The sequence below is a fragment of the Gekko japonicus genome, unplaced genomic scaffold, assembly GCF_001447785.1.
Source record: "Gekko japonicus isolate JY-2015 unplaced genomic scaffold, Gekko_japonicus_V1.1 scaffold2111, whole genome shotgun sequence".
NCBI lineage: Eukaryota > Metazoa > Chordata > Lepidosauria > Squamata > Gekkonidae > Gekko > Gekko japonicus.
The window spans coordinates 254,066-273,886 of record NW_015164256.1 but is presented as its reverse complement, the minus strand read 5'-3'; the positions used below and the strand labels follow the sequence as shown (position 1 = coordinate 273,886).

The following is a 19,821-nucleotide window of genomic DNA, read 5'->3' as shown; positions in this document are numbered from 1 at the left end:
AACTGGAAGAAGAAAAGATTCCTGGGTAGATGTGCCCTAAATATCTATAATTTTATCCCCCTGATAAAGAAAGAGAAGAAAGAGAAACTTCTTGCAACCCTAGAGGCTGAATTTCCTAAAATTCGCAGAATTACTTCACTTGTTTTATGTTGGTCCTGGCTGGAGTAGCAACAGATGTCTCACACTGTTAAAAGGGGCAGCTCAAAACTAAAAGAAGATAAAGCAGATGGATTACAATCTTAGCTTTTAAGTGAAACATGTTCATAGTTCTTGTAGTCTAGAGAGTATGCAAAAAGAGGTTCTCCAGCTAATCCTCGGAAAAAGGCATATGATGTCTCAGTCAAATACCTGGGGAAAAATCACTGTCTGTTCACAGCCTCTGGGTACCATCTAGTGCTCACAATCCAGAGAAGGTTAAACTTATACACGTTCCGTTAGCATTGATAAGGCTTAACCACAACTTCACTGCCATTGTGCTGAACGATGCTAAGGCCACATCCACATGGGAGTTTCCATCGGACCCAGACTAAATGGGCAACTTCCACCAAATTCTTCTTCCCACCACTGACCCACCTCATGTCATTCCTCAGGGTCCCCTATTTCTCCAGGAGCAGCATTTCATGGAGATCAGTGGGCTCCAGTGGGAAATTCCATCCTGCCATTGGAAATTTTAGTCTGGACCCAACCTAGTACAAAAACATCCTCTGTAGTACAAAGGTTTTTTTCATAACTGGCGTGCCCTATCTCCTATACAGGCTATAAATGAGATTACACAAAAGGAGCGGCGGGGGGGGGGGAACTCTCCTTGGGGGGGGGTGGGAACTCTCCTAGGAGTAAATATGCAGGGACTTAGTTGGTACAGTTCCATAGGCAGAGAAGACAAAACATGGATTATCACAACAAAATTTATCATGGGTGTTAACAGTACTAGCCCTTCATTGGCTCAGTAGCACTTATCGTATTGTCGTTGCAGCCATTTATATGGCACGTTTTCCTTGGAATTACACGTGGTTCACTGCAACTGAACAAGCCTAAACACACACACACCTTTATTTTTGTGGTTTAAAATTATTTCATCAAAACAACACTACAAAAATAAAAATTCTTTTAAAAATTCTATTTTTTAAAAAAAAACCCTTAAACTAAATATATATATTTATTTAATCCCTAACAAAATTTAATGTCATATTTAAGAGAATTGTGCTAAGGCAGCTAGGTGAATTATTTAATTAAAGCCAGCTTTCAATGACAGTACGTTAGAAAGAGAACGAGGACTAGACCAATCGGCCTAAAAGGGGATGCAGACGGGGATCCTCACACATTAGAAAAATAAAACCTACTAAAGTACATGAAATGCGGATGCTCTGTGGATGATTTGCTGTGACAACTGGAGTCCTGTGCTCTGGTGCCCAAGATTTAGTGTGGGCAGAGCAGGCTGTATACTGCAGCGAGTCCTCCCTCCCTCCCTTTTGATTTTTTCTTCAAGCACAGGAATAACATTTTGCTCCAAATATTTTTTCCCATTGATAATTACAAACGCATAGCATAGAAAGGACTTGATTTTTCTTATTGCTTGGCGCATCTTAGAGAGGGACATCAGCTACACTGGAAACGTTATCATTGCCCAAAGGTATACACAATAGATTTACGAGTGAGGAAACAAGAAGTTACACTATGTAATAATTAAGTCGACATAACCAAAGTAGACTAAAAGAGCAATTCCTACAAATTAATTTGTTTAAAACCCACCTTTTCTTTTGCTTCACCTCAATCTTGTTAATAATTCCCTGTGCATTAAGTCAGAGACACAAATTATTATGAAGAGCATCTCATGTTTCCTATTGGAAAGGGTATGTACACATTTTTTGCAACCGCAGGCTGTTCATGATTTAATAGAGGTGCAGCGCCGTTCTTGTAAATATTGCTCTGTGAAATTTTTTTTTGTAATCATGGTTAATCACCATAGCTTCAAAAAAGTACCAAATCAGACTTTAGCACCCTAGACATAGAAGGTATTGCATTTTGGCAGTGAGACTAGATTACTGTAATCCACTCTGGCACCATTCAGTGTTAAGAGAAGGAAATGGCAGGTGGTATGGTCAGCAGCTTGTCTTCACCTGGAGAACTCCAGAGAATCAGACTTAAACTAAACAAACATCAAGCCGAAGTGAGAGTCATTGGAAGCCTTGCCTCTTGCATTGTTTTATTGAAGTAAACTAGATTCTTTCCCTTGGCGAAGCAGATCATCATCCTGAAGAAGCACATAGACAATTCATGAAGTGACGATTTTTCAAGTAATGATCTTTAGTTGAACATCTATGGTCTTCATCTTCAACAGTGACTGTACTGGTTCTATTTGTAGGCTGAGTCTGAAGCATCCTTATGGTGTATTTATCTCAGAGGAGTTTTGACTGGATGACATATCAGAGTCTGTACTTTCCTTGCACTTCTCCAGATCATGAAAATAAGGGTGACATAAGGCATCATAAGCTGATATTCTCTTTGTGGGGCTGAATTCTAAACATTTCTGTATATAGGGGGAAAAAGAGACAGTCATGAATCAAAAGGCTATATTTAATCTGATCCAGCAATGCAACTATTATGAGATGTACCTCAACACTTAACAAAAGCTTTAATTGATTATGATAAAACACAATAATGGGAAAAAAATATTTTGTTTTGTTTCTAGCTCTTCTCTTTCACTTTGAATGAGAGAAGGAAACTGCAAGAATTATTCATGTTACAGACGGCAACTGCCTATGGACAGTTTTAGATATTTGGAAACCATTTATAGAAACTTATGTGTAGATCTGCCACCACCGTTATATTTTTGTCTTTACTTTATGTATACATTTCTTTCTTTTAACTTTATTTAGTTGCTGGATTTTAAGTCTCCCCCCTTGTTCTTTTTTCCTGCTTTTTGAAATAAGTAAATAATGTTTACAGTGAATGGAACAAATTATTTAGACATCTTTCCGTAAGTTGTAATCAAAAATTCTGACATTGGTATCCATCATCACTATGACTATTAATTTAATAAACCTAAAGTATTGCTTTTTTTTAAACATACAATGCAAAAGGCGAGGAGACCCTGCTTCTAAAGGTTTGATGTGGCATGTGGCTAACACTTACAAGTAGCAAGTCTTTGCCAAGGTCATCAATATCAGCTACGAAATTTTCAATAGGCTGAGGGGTTCTAGATGTGAAGGCATTTCGTGGAAGGGCAACATCATTAGGCCAATCCTCTTCTTCTGGAAGCCCAATTACACTGTGAAAGAAAGAAACAAGCTTCAAATAAAATTTTAGTGCATTCTACTTAGTTCACACAGATGCACCTTTGCTCTATCAAATTTCTCATGAGTAATACAATTGTTGTTGCTCATATGAGTGTATTCCCATTCAATATAAGATTACCATCTTTCATCCGTATTCTTCAATACCTTGCTCCATTGAAGCCCATAGAGCTTTCATTCCAGAACAGGTATACTCTATTTTTTACCCAGAAACACCTTTACAGTGGGTGCTCCCAAACATTTTCATATTTACAATTGTTCAACTTGACACAGAATCAAGAGTCTGGTTAGATAGACTCTAAAGCAGGGGTAGCCAAAGTTGCTTAACGTAAGCGCCACAGAGAAGAAACATCAGATGTCTGAGAGCCGCAAGATATTACACACATGTTTTATTGGAAAATATGCAAATTTGCTTTTTATTAACGTTAACATTAAATAACATGGCCAGAAATAAAAACAAAAGAGGTAAAAACAGATATTAATAATGATATTTAAAGAGACAAATGTTTTCTCCGAGCTGGCCTGGGTGTGTGTGCTTTGAGAACGCATTTAAAGTCAAAATTGCTTTCTTTCTCTGCTCCCCCCCAATTCAAGCCTATCGGGGGTGGGGACGAATGGACGACGACACTGGCTAGGGAAGGGAAGACCGGTTGAGGAGGCATGACTCCCCTTCCCCAGCCACCCTGCCGGGAGCCACACAATATGTGTGAAAGAGCCGCATGTGGCTCCCGAGCTGTGGTTTGGCCATTTCGAAAACAGCTGCTGAGTAGAAATCCTGGGAATCAGGATGCTTAACAAAAAGCCTAGCTGAAATATTTAGCTATCACTTCATGTGCTCTGTTCCATACAAAACCGTCACACTCAATTGAACCATGTCTCTTCAAGGCAAAACATCATCTGGCTAGGAACTTGATAAAACCAACATGGTTGCAAGGTGCCACTAGGGTGCAGGATTGTTCTTGCTACCAAGCCATCAGTGTCTCTTTTAGCGCCTGTACTGAAAGCAAGGGCATTTCCATATAGAAGAGTTTTCAGAAGTCAGGGTGCTGATCTAGCCCTCAGACTGCATGATATCACATCAATCCCATGCTGATCCTGACAGTGCTAAGGCAGTAAGATGATCACTGGACTAGAAAAAAGGTCGAAAAAAGTGCCTGGAACTTTTGTAACACATGTGCACTAAGAAAGCAATCCCAAACTGGTCTACTCAGAACCCTACTCAGGTCTATTCAGTGGGGTTTACTCCCAGGAAAGGTTATTTGGATTGCTCTGTACGTACGTATATATTTATTACAGTCATTAGACCATCCATAAACATGAACATTGTAATAAAAAACATTCTAACATTTAAAACTACATAATATAAACAGAATTCAAATTTGAGCCTAGTTATAATACAATTTCTGTATCCTCATGATCAGTACACAAAATCTAGCAACTTGGTAAGTAATTTTAGGATTCATGTCAGATAGAATCTATTGAAGCCTGGCATTATTTGTGTGACCAGCAATCTTGTCCAGATTGCTCTCTTATTGTGCTAAAGTCAATCACTTAGAAATGCTTTGACAAAACATGCAGGAAACTATTACTCACTCGAAGATTTTTCCTAGTTGATCAACATCAGAGTTTCCACGAAAAAGTGCCCTAAAAAACAACAGAGAAACACTTTAAAACGAATTATTAATAATTGAAATTTTTGACTTTTCACTGTGTGTGGCTTTGTCATGTCCTTTCCAATAGTAGCTGTCAGAGCTTCAGTTTCTCATCAACCAAACCGAAATGTTGAAACCCATCCTACATATGGTGGCAGCAAAGTTCACTGTTTGTACAGGCACTCCAGAAAGCAGGGTTTCAGTTGCTTCCTACCACCTGGTGACAAAAGAAAATCAATGCTCATTAAGGTAAAAAAATGTTTATTGTAGTGTACTTTGAAAAATACAGCTAATATAAGATTTTTCTTCCATCCACAGTGCCGAAAAGTTTTTGAGATGTTATGCGTTTCACACAATTCAATGAATTCTTTGAATTAGCACCACTGATTGCAACTCTAAAAGTCATACACTTGAAATGGTGGTAGTACATTTTATGGCCAAAATCATTGCCTGTGAAACTTAGGCCCCGGTCACACAGGCCAGAAAATGCGGGGGGGGGGGGGGGGGAAGCATGGCTGTTAGCCCTGGAGCAAAGGCGCGGGAGCCCGATCACACGTCCCATCGAGGTCCCGTGGTTAGGCTGTTAGGTACTGATCACACGGTTATCCTGCAGCGCGGCAAAGAAGTGGTGCAGCACAATCACACCGGCAATCGCTAGGCGCCGCTTCCGTGGCAAACGGGAATCTTTTTTCACACCAAAGTTTGCGCATGCACATGATCGTTTGTGCGCATCCTGTGGAGGCTTACAAAAAAAGGAAACATCCGGTGTGCGACGGGACAAGGACGGGCACTGGATGCGGCGGGATTCAAGCAAAAACGTGATCAGACGCCCGCCCTCACCCTGCGTTTTCCTGAAACTAGTACATTGTATGTGATAGTTTTTTACTCTGCATCTTCGGTGAGAAGCCACGGGTGTACTACGCTTCCCAGATGTTGTGGTGTGATCACACACCGAAAATCCGCCTATCATCCGTGTCTTTAGTGTGTGAACTTTTTCATGTGAACAGGACCATAATTTGATTTACATCCCTTTCACAAAGAGGCATGAAATCATTTATGAAAACGAGGAAGAGATCTGTGTCTTCTGCCTTAAGAAAGTCGCTTGCATTAAAAAACGGAAAGACTATTTTTTGCAAGTCTCATACTAGTTCCTTAAGAATGACTAATCTTGAGCCAGGCAAGAGTATCAAAGCATTTTCAACAGATTAACTCACTGGAAACCACCTCACAGCATGACAAAATCCACCAAATATGTAACATAGGAAAGGGAAACTAATGTTTGGGGAGGGGGAACACAAGGCCTTCTATTTCTAATCCAAATACATTACAGAGCCACGTGAGAACTTCTAGAACTGCCAATACAGCAGCCTCAAATTCTGGGCTGGAAGCCAGGTATGAAAGGCAAGAGAAATAACTTCCAAAGACAAATATCTGGATTCTGTCACTGCTTGTACAGTATAGCCCGCTAAGATGGCAGTTACACATTTTGATGTCCTTGTTTTCTCCATAATACTGCATCAAAGGTTTGCTGATGAGCCCTGCATCTTGGCTTACATTATTTTGCTTAAAGGTCTACCAGCACAAATCATGTTGTCATAGCAAATTGCAGTGCATGTGCTAAGAAAATGCAGTTTCCCCAGACTTGCCATAGCTGTTGTTTAAATCTTCCACAATAACTTCCAGTTACTTGGAAGTAAGCTATAATGAACACAGTGGGACTTAATTCTGAGCAGAGATGTATTGGATTGTGTGTGTAAGTATCTGGAAAGGCCCACTTTTGGGTGTGTGTTTGCTGAGCTGATTCAGTGCATCGGACAGCCACAAAGAGACAGTGCCAGTGGACTCAAACTTTGTTCTGTGCTGATCCCCGACAGTCATAATGTAAACCAGGGAGTGCCAGATGTCACAGTCTAAAGGCGCAGCCATCTAACAGAATCCCTGCTCTAATATGGCCCTATTCCTTCTGGCATTTTGCAGAGCTTCTGGTTAAATGCTATAGTTCTAGACCAGCCATGGAGAAAGCTGCCATCTGGACAAGCCCTTAGCCACAGCTGACAACTTTGCATGCTTTGACTGATTTCTAGTTACTTTAAGTCCAAAGCAGCTAGCCTTAACAGCTTTGCATTTCCTAGTTCGCATTTTAAACCCAGAATTTTCCAGTGGGGTTAAATATACTTCTTCCTCTTGGGTTAATATTTTTGTGAGTGGATGCCAGACTTGGCACAGGAGACAATTCCAACTGTATGTCACTTATCAAGCACAATGGCAAGTTATACAGAAGTTTTACGCAGTGCAATGTTACCAGCCAAAGATATGGGAAGGGAGGAAAAGGAATAAGTTGGTCATGGCTGGCTGGGGAAAGCTGATGCACAATGAGTCAAGAAAAGTGGGTCTGCTGTACCAAGGGTATTGATCTGAGCATTAATTTACAATGGTGGCTTTGTTCCTCCCATTCGTGACTTATCAGATAGCTAGAATCACAATAGCAAATTAAAGTCCAAGATCCAGTCCTGTCAAATGATATTTTACTCCACTCTGAAAGTTGTATGTAACTTTAGTGGTGCCAAATGCCAGTGTGCTTTATGTGGAGTACTGCACATACTGTGATTGGATATGTATCCATGCCTGGGTCATAAAATTTGCTCTGTGACCTTAGGCCAGTTCCTCTCTCTCTCTCCTCCTCCTATCCAACCTCATGAAAGGAAGAAAACTGAATAACCTCACCACGCTGAGCACCTTAGAGGGAAGATGGGGTATAAGTGGGATGAGAAAAGGGATTTAAAAAAAAAGCATTTGCCAACATAGCAAATATGGGGTCGTGTTGTAAGTAAACTACCACACCATTATTAGCAGATCATTGTCGAAATTAGGCACACAGAAGTGTGTCAAAACAGTTCATTCCATGGTTACAGAAAAGCTTGTGTAATAATATATAAGTGGGCCATCTTCAGGTGAATCCTGTTTTCAGATTTCTGCTCTACCTACCTTGATTACAGAGCAGGACATGAAGAAAACGCCTTAGTGAAGAGCTGAATGCTACCTAAGAATTTTGCCAGGCTTCGTTTTTACTTTGTGCTGAAATTACATGATATCAACTGTGGGTGGGGCAGAAACTGGGAAGTACTTTCCACTGATGTCAGACTGGGGAGACCCAAGTTCAAATCCATACTTTGCAATGAAAACGGAAATATCTTAACTTTTAGCTGTAATATCTTAACTTTCATTATCTCCTATCCCTTCAACCATACGTAGGTAGGATTTGGGGAAAAAACAGATCAATGAATAACTGAATATTACAACTATTTAAAAACATGTACAGGGAATTTCTCAACAGCTTCCAACCAGTCCGTAGAAAACAATCATTTCAAACTAATATCATTACTAGAATACTGAACGTCAGAATTAACAAAAACTCTCAATATATTGCACCTGGCTCTAACAAACAAGGGACTATATAACAACACATGGAAGACAGGTTCTAGTGCTTCAGAAACACACAAACACATTCTTTCTATCCAGGAAATGCCTTTAAACCTTCCAATATAATCAGCTGTTGGAAGTGAACTGCATCTTGCTAATAAAATTAAACATCTATATTTACGGTTTTGCATAGTGATCAAATAATTAGCAGCTATAGAGCAAGTAGTGGGAATATGCCCATAATGCAGCAGAGAACACTTCCTATACAAATCAGTACGTAGCCTGGACCAATCTTGCAATAAATTAGCTTCATTTATTGTGTTTCAATAAGCAATCATAGCAATAACTGAATAAATTATCATCTGTTGAAAATCCTAACTCACACAATTTCAAGAAAAAAACATTAACGCCTGATGATGAAAAATGAGTCTTGCCTCATCAGACATACTAATTGACTACAGGATTCTAGCAAAAGTATTCTTAATCTCATCTTGATAGCATATTTCTGTGTAATTGACTGTAGGGAACACGACCCAATTTCTAATCCAATTATTGAACTGGAGACCCAATTGGGAATTCCTAATATGATTAGAAAAAAGCTCATTTGTAATCTCTGAAGATCTTTGACAATCATGTGCTGCCCATAATGGTGCCCCATACAAGATTGCAGGTAATAGGTTTGAGATATATAATTTGAGCAGTGCAAAAAGGACTGTCTGCTTTTCATTAAAAAAACCCCTCAAGAATTTAGCCAGAAGCCTCAAAATGGATACCCAGATATCTATAATAAGCTTTCTCAAACTCCATTCCCTAACTCTCCAAGGATCCTCCATCTTCCTAGTATCTCTGAACTCTAACATTTTTATTCTGACTTATGCTAAGTTAACTCCTTTTCACAGTAATTAATAAATTGCTTAATTTGATTTCTGAAGCCTTAACTAGTCAATGATAATAACAAGATATCATCAGCATACAGCTTTAGATTAACTGGATGACTTCCTAATGATGAAGCCTTTACCTTCACTTCACAGCAGATCTTTTATATGAAATGCAAAAAGTGTTGGAGTCAAAATGTATCCTTGATACACTCCTTTAAATACAGGAATTCTTTCTGTCAAAAGACCCTGCTTTTGAACATTGAACCTGTAAAGCTGTACTTGTGTATAATAATCAAATTAAATGCAATAATTGTCTAGAAATTGCACACGTTCGTAACCTGGCCCATTGCTTTTCTCTGCTTATGGTGTCAAATGCCATCTTCAGATCTATATAGCCTTATATTTTTCAGTCAAATGCGACAGAGTTATGCCATTATACATTATGGAAAAGTTCTTCCTAAAACCGAAGTGTTCTGGTCCCAAGATACTGCAATTTATCAATCCAAGACTTCAGTTTAAAGTCCAAACGCATAGAATATAGTTTATCTAGAGAAGAAAGCAAGCTAATAGGCCTGTAATTTGCAGGATCTGAGCAAGTACCCCTATTTTTGTAGATGGGAACTACAGTTGTTGACTGCCAATCTCCAGGAATTTTGCCTGTTTGATCCAACACTATTAAAAAAGCCAAGAGTGAGGCCTATCAAGGACTTAGCAATGAAAACTCACTGGCTGACCTTGAGCCAGGCACTCTGTCTCACCTTAACCTTCCTCACGGGATTGTTGTTGCAAGGATAAATTGTGGGAGAATAACATTGTAAACTGTTTTGAGTCCACCCATTCATGCCACACCATAAATTGCTTTTAAACCATCCTTTGGAAACACAAGACTGAAATCTCATGAGTCAATGCTAGTAGCAATATTCTATGGGTTGTGAAGAAAAAGGTACTGGAGCCAATTAATGATTCCAGTGGATTACAGAGTATGGATTACAGAAGAAGCTGCTGGTTTCCAAAGAGCACGAAGGGCTGATTCACATGATCAGTTGTAGAGGTAATCAGTTAACAGTGCCTGGATGGTAAAGCAGCTGTTAGATGAGTTTGATGGGGGGTTGTTTGGACTAGTTCTTGGTAAAACTGATACAAAAGTACAGAAAATGTAGAAAATGTAGAAACCTCAAAGCACGATGACTGGTAAACTGAATGATAGAGGCAGCATTCAAATGATACCTTCACCATATGCTCAGGCTGAGCAAGGATCAGCTCATTCCTTATTGGTCACATGCATTTTGCACAGAAATCTGAGTGAGAAGTCCGAAGGTGACAAATGAATACAGGCCCTGAATCTTTATGTCAACCAAATGGTTATGAACTTTGAAGCAAGATAAGAACAGTTTTGGTTTTCATGAAGATTAGAGTTCTGCTATTGTACTAAGAAAACTCTTATTTTTCTTATTAGAGAGGGTGATGATTATATACACTGGCCATGATCCAAAGGAACTGTTTACATGCACGATAAGCTCACACACAGTTAAAACTTGCTTTGTAGGGTTTTTTTATTGCTCCAGCTCCTAAAGCTGAGGAAACAAACCACTGTTCCATTTTAAAAACCCATCTGCATTTTCATTTTTGTGAGCTGCGCTCATGAAAACCACAAAGGAAACTCCACTTCTGGAACTACAAAGCTGTCCCAGGTGTGTTAGTTTCCACACTGGGAATCCTGGGGTTAATAACCTGAGTGATGGCCCTAGCTCATACACTCACACTCACAAAATTTGTCCCCTGGGACTGTCTTACTGGTTTGTGGACCCAGGTTAAAGGGCTCTTTCAGCCTTTCCTTTTGTTACATTCAGGTCCCAAGTTATTCCATTAGTGCAATTAGCTGCCTATTGAATGCATAGTGTTGTGAAACATGTAATCCAATTGCCATGTTGAGCTTTGCCCTGGGTGTTATGTATTGAGATCGTTTGTATGAATCGCTTCATTCACTCCCCATGCAGAGCCTGACGAAGGCTCCTCCGAACTGCTTTCTCATTGGTCGCCCTCTAACAGCGACCAATCAGGAACTGCACAAGCCCCAGCGAGGGAAAGACTCTCATTGGTCTTTAACTACTCAATCTCATTGGTTGTTATTTGTAAATAGGCGTGGCTATATTAGCCCGGTAATGTTTAAAAGGAACCTAGCTCCCAATGTTAAGCTGTTCTGGTTTTGGAATGCGTTGGAGTGTTTGTTCGCTACTTCAAATAAAGCTGAATCACTGAGCTGAAATCATTCTCCGATCCTTTGTTAGCGCGATCTAACACTGGGCTAGGATCCAAATACATCCAATCAGGTTACTAGCCCAGGAACTAACATCCAATCACTTCACAGCAAGCTCCCTGAGCGGGAACGCTTGTGATTGGTCTTTATTGGGACAACCTCATTGGTTGGTAATTGTACAGTGGCCGTGGCTATATTAGCCGGGAACGTTTAAAAGCAGGACTACTGCAATGGAAAAGCTGAACCGTTCTGTTCTGGCTATCTGATGTTGATCCGTGTTGGAGTTGTGTTCGAGTTGAAGAATAAAGTTGTGTTCTTGCTGAATCACTCTCTGACTGCTTTGTTAAGCGAGCGACTTAACAATTAGTATCTGAGCCATAAGGTTCCCTCTGACTGCTGTTTCCGTTCTATGAACCAGGTCTAACTCACTGTTTGGTACCTCCCTCATGTGTCACATGCCTGCCCCAGAAATATGGGGTTGGATACTGCCTCTTCCTTCTCCCAAAAAGAAAGAAGGGATATTTTATTTCCCTGTCACTTCCTGACTCCTCCCTGGTCTTTGCCGTGTCCTTCTCAGCCACCTGGCTCTGCTCACACAGCCTGCTTTAACTGCGAGAGGGGCATACTGCACTGCTCTTCCCTAGTGGACCCCTGGAGTCCCCTGTCTACACAGTCGCCTCAGCCACCTTCACTCACATCTCTCTGTCATCCACCATGGCCCCCCAGCTGTGCGGTGGCAGCAGCTGCACAAGCACTGGCCAGATACCCTATCTGTGCTAGCCAAACAGTGCCCAGGAAGATGCATAGCTGTAAAGTTGATCATGTGACTGACGGGCTTCCATTTGAGCAGCCGCAGAGATGGCATATAGTCAGAGACAACTGCACCACACAATGAAAATGTGGCACACTTACCTATATGTAATTTCTTTTTTTTGCAGTGCCATCAGTGGCCTTAGAAGAATATTAGGACTGGACTGTTGAATTACTGCCTTCCAAAGTGCCTAATTGCAGTCATGTTCCTCTGGTGTAGCAAAAGCAACAGAAAGTCCTGTTGTCTTTTAAAGGCTAACACATTTATTGTCAGCAAACTTTTTCTGGGCCTTGGCCTGGATGACCCAGGCTAGCCCGATCTTGTCAGATCTTGGAAACTAAGCAGGGTCGGCCTTGCTTGGATGGGAGAACACCAAGGAAGTTCAGGGTTGTTATGCAGAGGCTGGCAATGGCAAACCACCTCTGAACCACTCTTGCCTTGAAAACCCTATACGGTTGCGATGTCAGCCGCAACTCGACAGCATAGTCCACTGTCACCTGCCTTTTCGTCCAATGCAAGCATCCACAGTATAACAGATGTTACAATAAATGTTGGCCCTCAAGATGCCACAGAACTCTTCAATGTTTTGGTTTTACAGATATGTTTGCACTCCCTTTAGTCATTATGAAGGAAAACATAATAAATTAATTTCGGGGAGGGGGGAGTTTTTCAATTAAAAAGTCACAAGACCGTCCTTGAATTGTGGTCAAATTTTAACAAGTCCTCTTTTTAAAAACAAGAAGCGATTCACTTCAGCTCCCACTCTGGCAAGACAGGCAAGTCCAGAATACTAGGGGCTAATAGCACCAAAAAAAGTAGAGACAGAAATACTGAAGGTTACTTTTGGATAGTTATAAGAAAATGGAAACATTATGAAAACAAAAACAAAATGGAACTCTTATGTAAAGTTCTACAAATGAATGAAAAATGCTCCCCCCATTTATATATCTGAATTATAGTGACTGACGATGACTTGTATTTCTTTAAATTGGAAATCGTATATCTGTTGATGGTTCTCAACGGAATAAGTACACAGTTGTCTAGAAAAGGAAATATTACGATATAGGAAAGATCTGTGGAGACAGTTCTATGGCCCCGGTTGCACTGGGGGAAATAGGCGCGGCCAAAGTGCGGCTTTTTTGAGCCGCACCAAAAGAGAAGTGCGGCGGTGGGATCAGACAGATCCCCCCAGCCACCGCGCAGTTCCTCCCTGGCATGATCAGATGCTGGGGGGAAGCCACGGACCGCAGAGCGAGGCGAGCCCGCTCCGCATGTGTGTGCATGTGCAGTTCGGCAGGACCTTGCATGCTTCAGGAGAGACGGGCACGCCTGCGATCACACGTCCGCTCCTGCAGTGGATTTTTCAGTAAGTACTAGTATTTCGTAGGTTTTTTTCTGATCTGCATCTTCGGCCGGAAGAGACGGATCGGGGACGGGTGCGCGCCGCTCCCCAGATGTTGCAGTGTGAGCGCGCCCGCTTGTTGCGCCCCCGATCCATCCCTCTTGTGGATCAAAGCCTCCCGTGTGACCGGGGCCTATGATTGTTTAATATCTTCACCCAGTATTATGGTTATTGAGTGATGTAAATTAACACTGAGATCATATATGCTTTTCTCTAAAGATCCCATTAGGGGTATTTTTATAAAGTAAATAAGGCTGTAGGCGATATTGATGGAATTTAAGACAGTCTTCTGCAGTAGCCAAATTGCTTGTTCACAACTTTAATGCCAGTAGCTCACAAAGTAGAATTTTTGCTCACAAGACTCCACAGCTTAGAGGGAGCATTACTGCATCTGCACAGGGCTCCTGCCAGCCTGGCCCGAGGGGTTTGTGCGCCCTAGGCGAGGGCGCCTCGTGGTGCCCCCCTCGGATGCCAACCTCCCGGTGGGGCCTACAGACCTCCCAGCTGGCCGTCTGGGGGGTGAGAGAGCGCCTGTGAGGTAGGTGGGGCTCAGAGAGCTCTCCGGAGAGAGCCCGCAGGAGGAGGAGGGAGGAGGGGCCGGCAGGCAGACAGGAGTGCGCCGCCCCCGGTAGCAGGAGGAGAGCCCGGAGGAGGAGGAGGGAGGAGGGGCCAGCAGGCAGGCGTGCGCCACCCCCCCGCCCGGCCACCTCCACGCGCGCTCCCTACTCCCCCCCGCCCAGCAGCCTGAAGAGGCAGAGAAGTGCCCGACGGCTGGCGGGTCGCGGAGGAGGAGGGAGTGGTAGCAGGAGGAGAGCCCGCAGGAGGAGGAGGGCGGCGGTGCTTTTGAGGGGGCGCAGTTTGGCGCCCGAGGGCCGGCGCGCCCTAGGCGAGCGCGTAGTTCGCCTAGCGGGCAAGCCAGCCCTGGGCTCCTGTATACTACCAAGCAAGTGGGAAATTAGGTCTAGTCGCCCTGTAGTAGGCACCCCCTCCCTCCCCCAGACACTGAGAACTCTATTCAGCCAGTGCCATCTTGGAATACCACTTCCATCAAAGATAACCAGTAACCACACTCCAGTTATTATGGACTAACTGTTGGCTCTACTTTTCTTACTGCAATGTTTTTAACTGTAATCCACCTTGAGTTTCAGTGAGAAAAGTAAACCATGCATGAAAAAAAGAATTACATAAACAAAAATTAGGTGACCGTGATCAAATCATAATTATTGAGGCCCAGTAAGGGGGAAGCAAATTTGCTGAGATTTTAAACTGAGTTTAAAGTGTCAAAATGGAGCAAAGTCATATGAAAATTTCATGATAAAGGTGCCGTAATTGAATGCATATTAAGACAGCTTGGTTTTAATGGTGGAATAGATTTTATTTTTCAGTCATGTTGTTTTACTTTTAAATTTTTGAGGCAACAACTTATAATTGCCTCACCAACTGAAAAAGTTTCTAATCCAACTGCTATGATGGGAAACTTTTGCATAGCAAATGTTTAATGCCAGTAGGTCAGTTTCTCATGGAATAAACCTTGCTTAACCAAACATACTCCTGCTTGTATCAGTTGAAAGCGGTTTGTACACATGAATGAAAGCATGAAGGAAGTTAACTCTTACCTCCTTGCAGTCTTTTCTAACAGCAGTGCAGAGCAAGTAAACAAAATGGAATAAAAGAGGTTAGCTCACATATGACAAGTATCTTGAAGAGGAGAAATTCAATCCATCTGTTCCTATTTCTAAAACTCTGTTTGAACAAGAATTAAACTGTACTAAATGCTTTACAAATAGCAGTGAATCTTGGACAATCCTATGCAACCAGGAAAAGGAGCAACTTTGGAAAGGCCATGTGCTCTGTTTGCAAAACATTCCAGCTTCAGTCCTTGGGAGCAGTGTTCTCTCTAAGCTGAGTTAGTGTGAGCTAGCTCACAGTTTTTTATTCTCCGGCTCACACATTTTTATCTTAGCTCGGGAAGGATGGCTCCAGAGCAAACTAATTTATGCAGTAGCCGAATCACCTGCTCACAACTTAAATGCCAGTAGCTCACAAAGTAGAATTTTTGCTCACAAAACTCCACAGCTTAGAGGGAGCATTGCTTGGGTGTTTCAAGACCCATGCCTGAGACTCTGGATGAACTGCCGCCCGCTGGGTTGGTGAAGCAGTGGTTTGATTATGTATTCAAGAAACTTGGTATGTTCATAAAGCAATTTATAGCTCTCTCGTGAGCATTTAACAGCATGCAAAGAACAATACAAAAATCATAATCAAATTATGGGTGGTGTTAGGGTTGCCATTTTTTAAACTGGTCCTTCTAGTTCTCCCTTTAAATATCAATTGATCTGCTGCAATTATCAGGTGATGCTGTTTAGGCTCCATGCCATGAAAAGCTTCAACTGCCCATTCCTGCATATTAAATTCCTATTAAAGGGTCAGAACATTTCTCCCCTGACCAGCTGGCAACCTTAAATCGTATCCATCCTCATCCATAATTTCTTAACACAGATCCAATAAAACCAATTAAAATGAGGTGATAAACTCCATGAAACCTCCAATTTCCCCTTGTTCTTTACTAATATGATCCTTTAAAAAGTGTGTTTTGCCGCAAAACAAACAGGAGGCAACTCAATTCACATATACATGAACTGCCTAACACATTATATTCAGAATTTAGGTTTCCATCATGTATCCATGTTTATTGACGTGTCTTTTAGCAGGTGATGGTTAATGGCACACACTGCTTGTTGCATTTAAATCAGAGCAAATGTACAAAATTATTTGTAATGTAACAAGAGATTATTAGCTTCAGAAGGCAGCTGGACTTTCAAGACAATAAAAGCATCACAAACCGTTACACCACTAAATGCCAAACCATTATGCAGAGAGAGGTGAAATTTCAACTTTTACAGCAGCTGTCCAGGTTTGAGCATAAAAGACAGGAAAGCAAGATAAGGTGGAAACATGTAATTTAGGACAGCTGTCTCGGCTTACTGAGAATAAAAATATGCAGGAAAAACTGAGAGCATTATAGTCAGAGAGCCTTTGCAACAGCAATAGCACAGCAAACTGACATTTTGTTCAAAGCCAGTTAAAATTTATACTATACAGATTTTGCATAAAACAGTTTATATATTTATTTTAGCATGACTGCTGAGCTACCTGAGTTTGTAACTAAATCAACACATTCAATTACAGCAAATCTGTTTTCAACTCAAAATTACTGAGTGCCTCAATTTTGCCTGTATATTTAAACCAAAACAATATAGGGTTGTTTTTAAAAAAAAAAAAAAAAATCTCGGAAAAACTTCCTTTCAGTACCATCTTCACATGTAGACCACTTTTAAAAAATAAAATAATCCAAATATTTTGCATCCAAATTGCAGACAGATCCTAAAGCTCTTCTATGCGCAGATAAGCACAGATACCACACTCCAAAGTCTCTGCATGGTTTGGAATTTGTCAGGAAAGAACTTTTTGAGAAGAGCAAAAGGGGGGCTGGGAAAGGCTTTCAGTGGCCCCTTAACTCCCACTAGAATGACCCAATGTTCTTTACTAATTTATTTTAAATATTTATATTTTATATTATATTTATATTCTGCACTTCCTACTACAAGAAAGTACCCATGGTGACTTACAGAAAGTTCAAATACAATAAAACATCTTACAAAGATTAAAAACGGAACCCGTAAAATGATAAATATACTATACTTAACAGTAAGCATGAAGATTAAAACAATAAAGTCAATAAAAGAATACAAACAGCAGCATACAACAAGGGTAATAAATAAATCAGCCATCTATTGGTTAAAGGCTCACAAAGAATTAAAAAGTCTTCTTCTAATGTCTAAAACTCAGTTAAAATAGGCACCAATCATCAATATTATGGAAGCAGTGCCACAACTGAGACACTGAACACAACCAAGCTGTGTCTCTAATTGTCACCCATGTAAGCTCCAAACATGGGAGCAAAGAGTGTAGGGTCTCTGATGAAAATCTCAGCAACCAGGCAGGATCATATGAGAGCAACTGGTCTTTTAGATATTCTAGCTCCAGGGCTTTAAAAGAAATAGTCCACTAGCTCGATCTCACCAGATCTCAGAAGCTAAACAGGATCAGCCCTGGTTAGTACTTGGATGGGAGATCATCAAGGAAGCCCAAGGTTGCTATGCAGTGGCGGACAATAGCAAACCAGTGAGATAAATTCCCAACGGCTTTTCCAGCCAGCAATCTGAATCAACTGCAAGGAACCATTTCCAAAAACTGGTCCATATAAGTGATGCTACACGTGATCATAGCTTAGACAGATATATGAATACAGCTTGCTTCTCCAGGAAGGGATGCTGCTGCTGCTACAGATGAAACGTGCATATCCATCCACAGAAGGTAATAATACCCTCAAAATATAGGCCTGGTTCTTAGTACTGACTGGGAGATGAGTGGACTTTCTCCAAAAGTGAGGCAAACTTTCTCCAAAAGTGAGGCAAGGTGTCCAGCTCTTCCACCAGGCCTTCGATTAGGGAGCTGCATCCATCTACCTGAAACCATGGCCCTAATATTAATAATATTATTTCAACATTAACATCAATATTATAGCCTGTGCTCCGCTGATATGACCAGCTGACTGTCGGATGCCTGCTACTGTTATATTGTGCTAGCACTTTATGTATTGTTTTAGACCTATTTTATTGTAATTTTATTAATTTAACTGTTTTATCTTGTTATAATATTATATAAGCCGCCCTGAGCCTGAACAAAACCCAGTACATATTAGGTACTACAGAAGTAATAAATGATGATGATCTCAATATACAGGCAGTTTTATCTGAGAAAAGACACAGCAAGATAAGAACAACTTTAATGAGCTTGACCGAGGAATCAGGACCCAGTAATCAGGACCTGCTCAGTTATGAGCAGGAAAAATATACTTCACCAGACATGGTACCATTAATACCATACCTGCACACCATTTCATTGCTTCAGTTTTGGTTTTGTTCTCTGTGTCTGGCTAACCTGGAATACCAAGATTTTTTTTCAGCACAGTATTTTTAGTGGCTCTACAAGGTATATTTATAGGAGCTGTGGTGGCTCTAGTGGTTAAGACGCGGAACTGCAGGCTGTGGAAGGTCGGTAGTACAGCAGTTCGAGACCCAAGTGCCGCATGACAGAGTGAGCTCCCGTCTCTAGTTCCAGCTCCTGCCAACCTAGCACTTCGAAAGCAAGAAATTGCAAGTAGATAAATAGGTACCGCTTCAGTGGGAAGGTAACAGCGTTCCGTGCGCCTTGTTGTTTAGTCATGCCGGCCACATGACCACGGAAACGTCTTCGGACAGTGCTGGCTCTTCGGCTTTGAAACGGAGATGAGCACTGCAACCCTAGAGTCGGACTCAACTGGCTTTCGAGCAAGGGAACCTTTACCTTTAAGGTATATTTATTTAGCTATTTAGATCCCACTTTTTTCCTCAATGGGGCCCCAGCTTATAACATTGTTCTTTCATACTCCATTTTATTCTTCCTTTTATCCTATCTGTGGTGCAGGTTATACCGAGGAACAGTGACTGACTAAAATTCACCCAGCGAGTTTCCATGGCAGGCAGAGGAACCAAATCTGGGTTTCCCAGATCATAGTCCGACATCTGGTTCTCATAGTTCCTGTTTCCTATTGCCCTAAGTGAAGTCCCTAGAAGCAGCCTGTCCAAAAGAGTTGATGGGCTGAGAAAAAACTGCCCCATATGCCACACATGTTCTCTCTCTTATCCTCTTGAACAGAACTGGCTCAGGATTCTATTTGCATGGTTCCAAGATGGCAAAATGCTTCAGATTTGTATTATATTCTTGCCTCAGCTGTCCTTAGAGCCTGTCAGCATCCTGCTGTCCCATCCCCTTTCAGATATCTTTCTGATTTTTCCACTTCCCTGGGTGCATATTAACCTGATGTTTAAAGATCAAAACCATAGAGCTTTGATGAACATGCGGAGAACTGCCAAAAACAAAAGCTCTTTTAAAAATCAAGGGAAAACAAAAGGGTTTTATTCCATACATTTTGTATTATGATACATAACTGACTTGATTGAACAATTATTATGTTTAGAAAATCAAACAGAAAGGCATTGTGAA

The 19,821-nt window shown here is 41.3% G+C and overlaps 1 protein-coding gene across 1 annotated transcript in view; it reads right to left on the bottom strand.

Annotated features, from left to right (window-relative positions):
• Nucleotides 1-2,367: 2,367 nt before the first annotated feature.
• Nucleotides 2,368-19,821, bottom strand: part of CDK6 (cyclin-dependent kinase 6) — a 133,414-nt gene continuing 115,960 nt past the window's right edge. The window contains exons 5-7 of the mRNA XM_015408689.1: nucleotides 4,887-4,937; nucleotides 3,133-3,268; nucleotides 2,368-2,527 (exon numbers count right to left, since the gene is read on the bottom strand). Of these exons, the coding sequence (XP_015264175.1) occupies nucleotides 2,381-2,527; nucleotides 3,133-3,268; nucleotides 4,887-4,937 (334 nt within the window). The 3' untranslated portion in view covers nucleotides 2,368-2,380. The remainder of the gene's footprint in view (nucleotides 2,528-3,132; nucleotides 3,269-4,886; nucleotides 4,938-19,821) is intronic.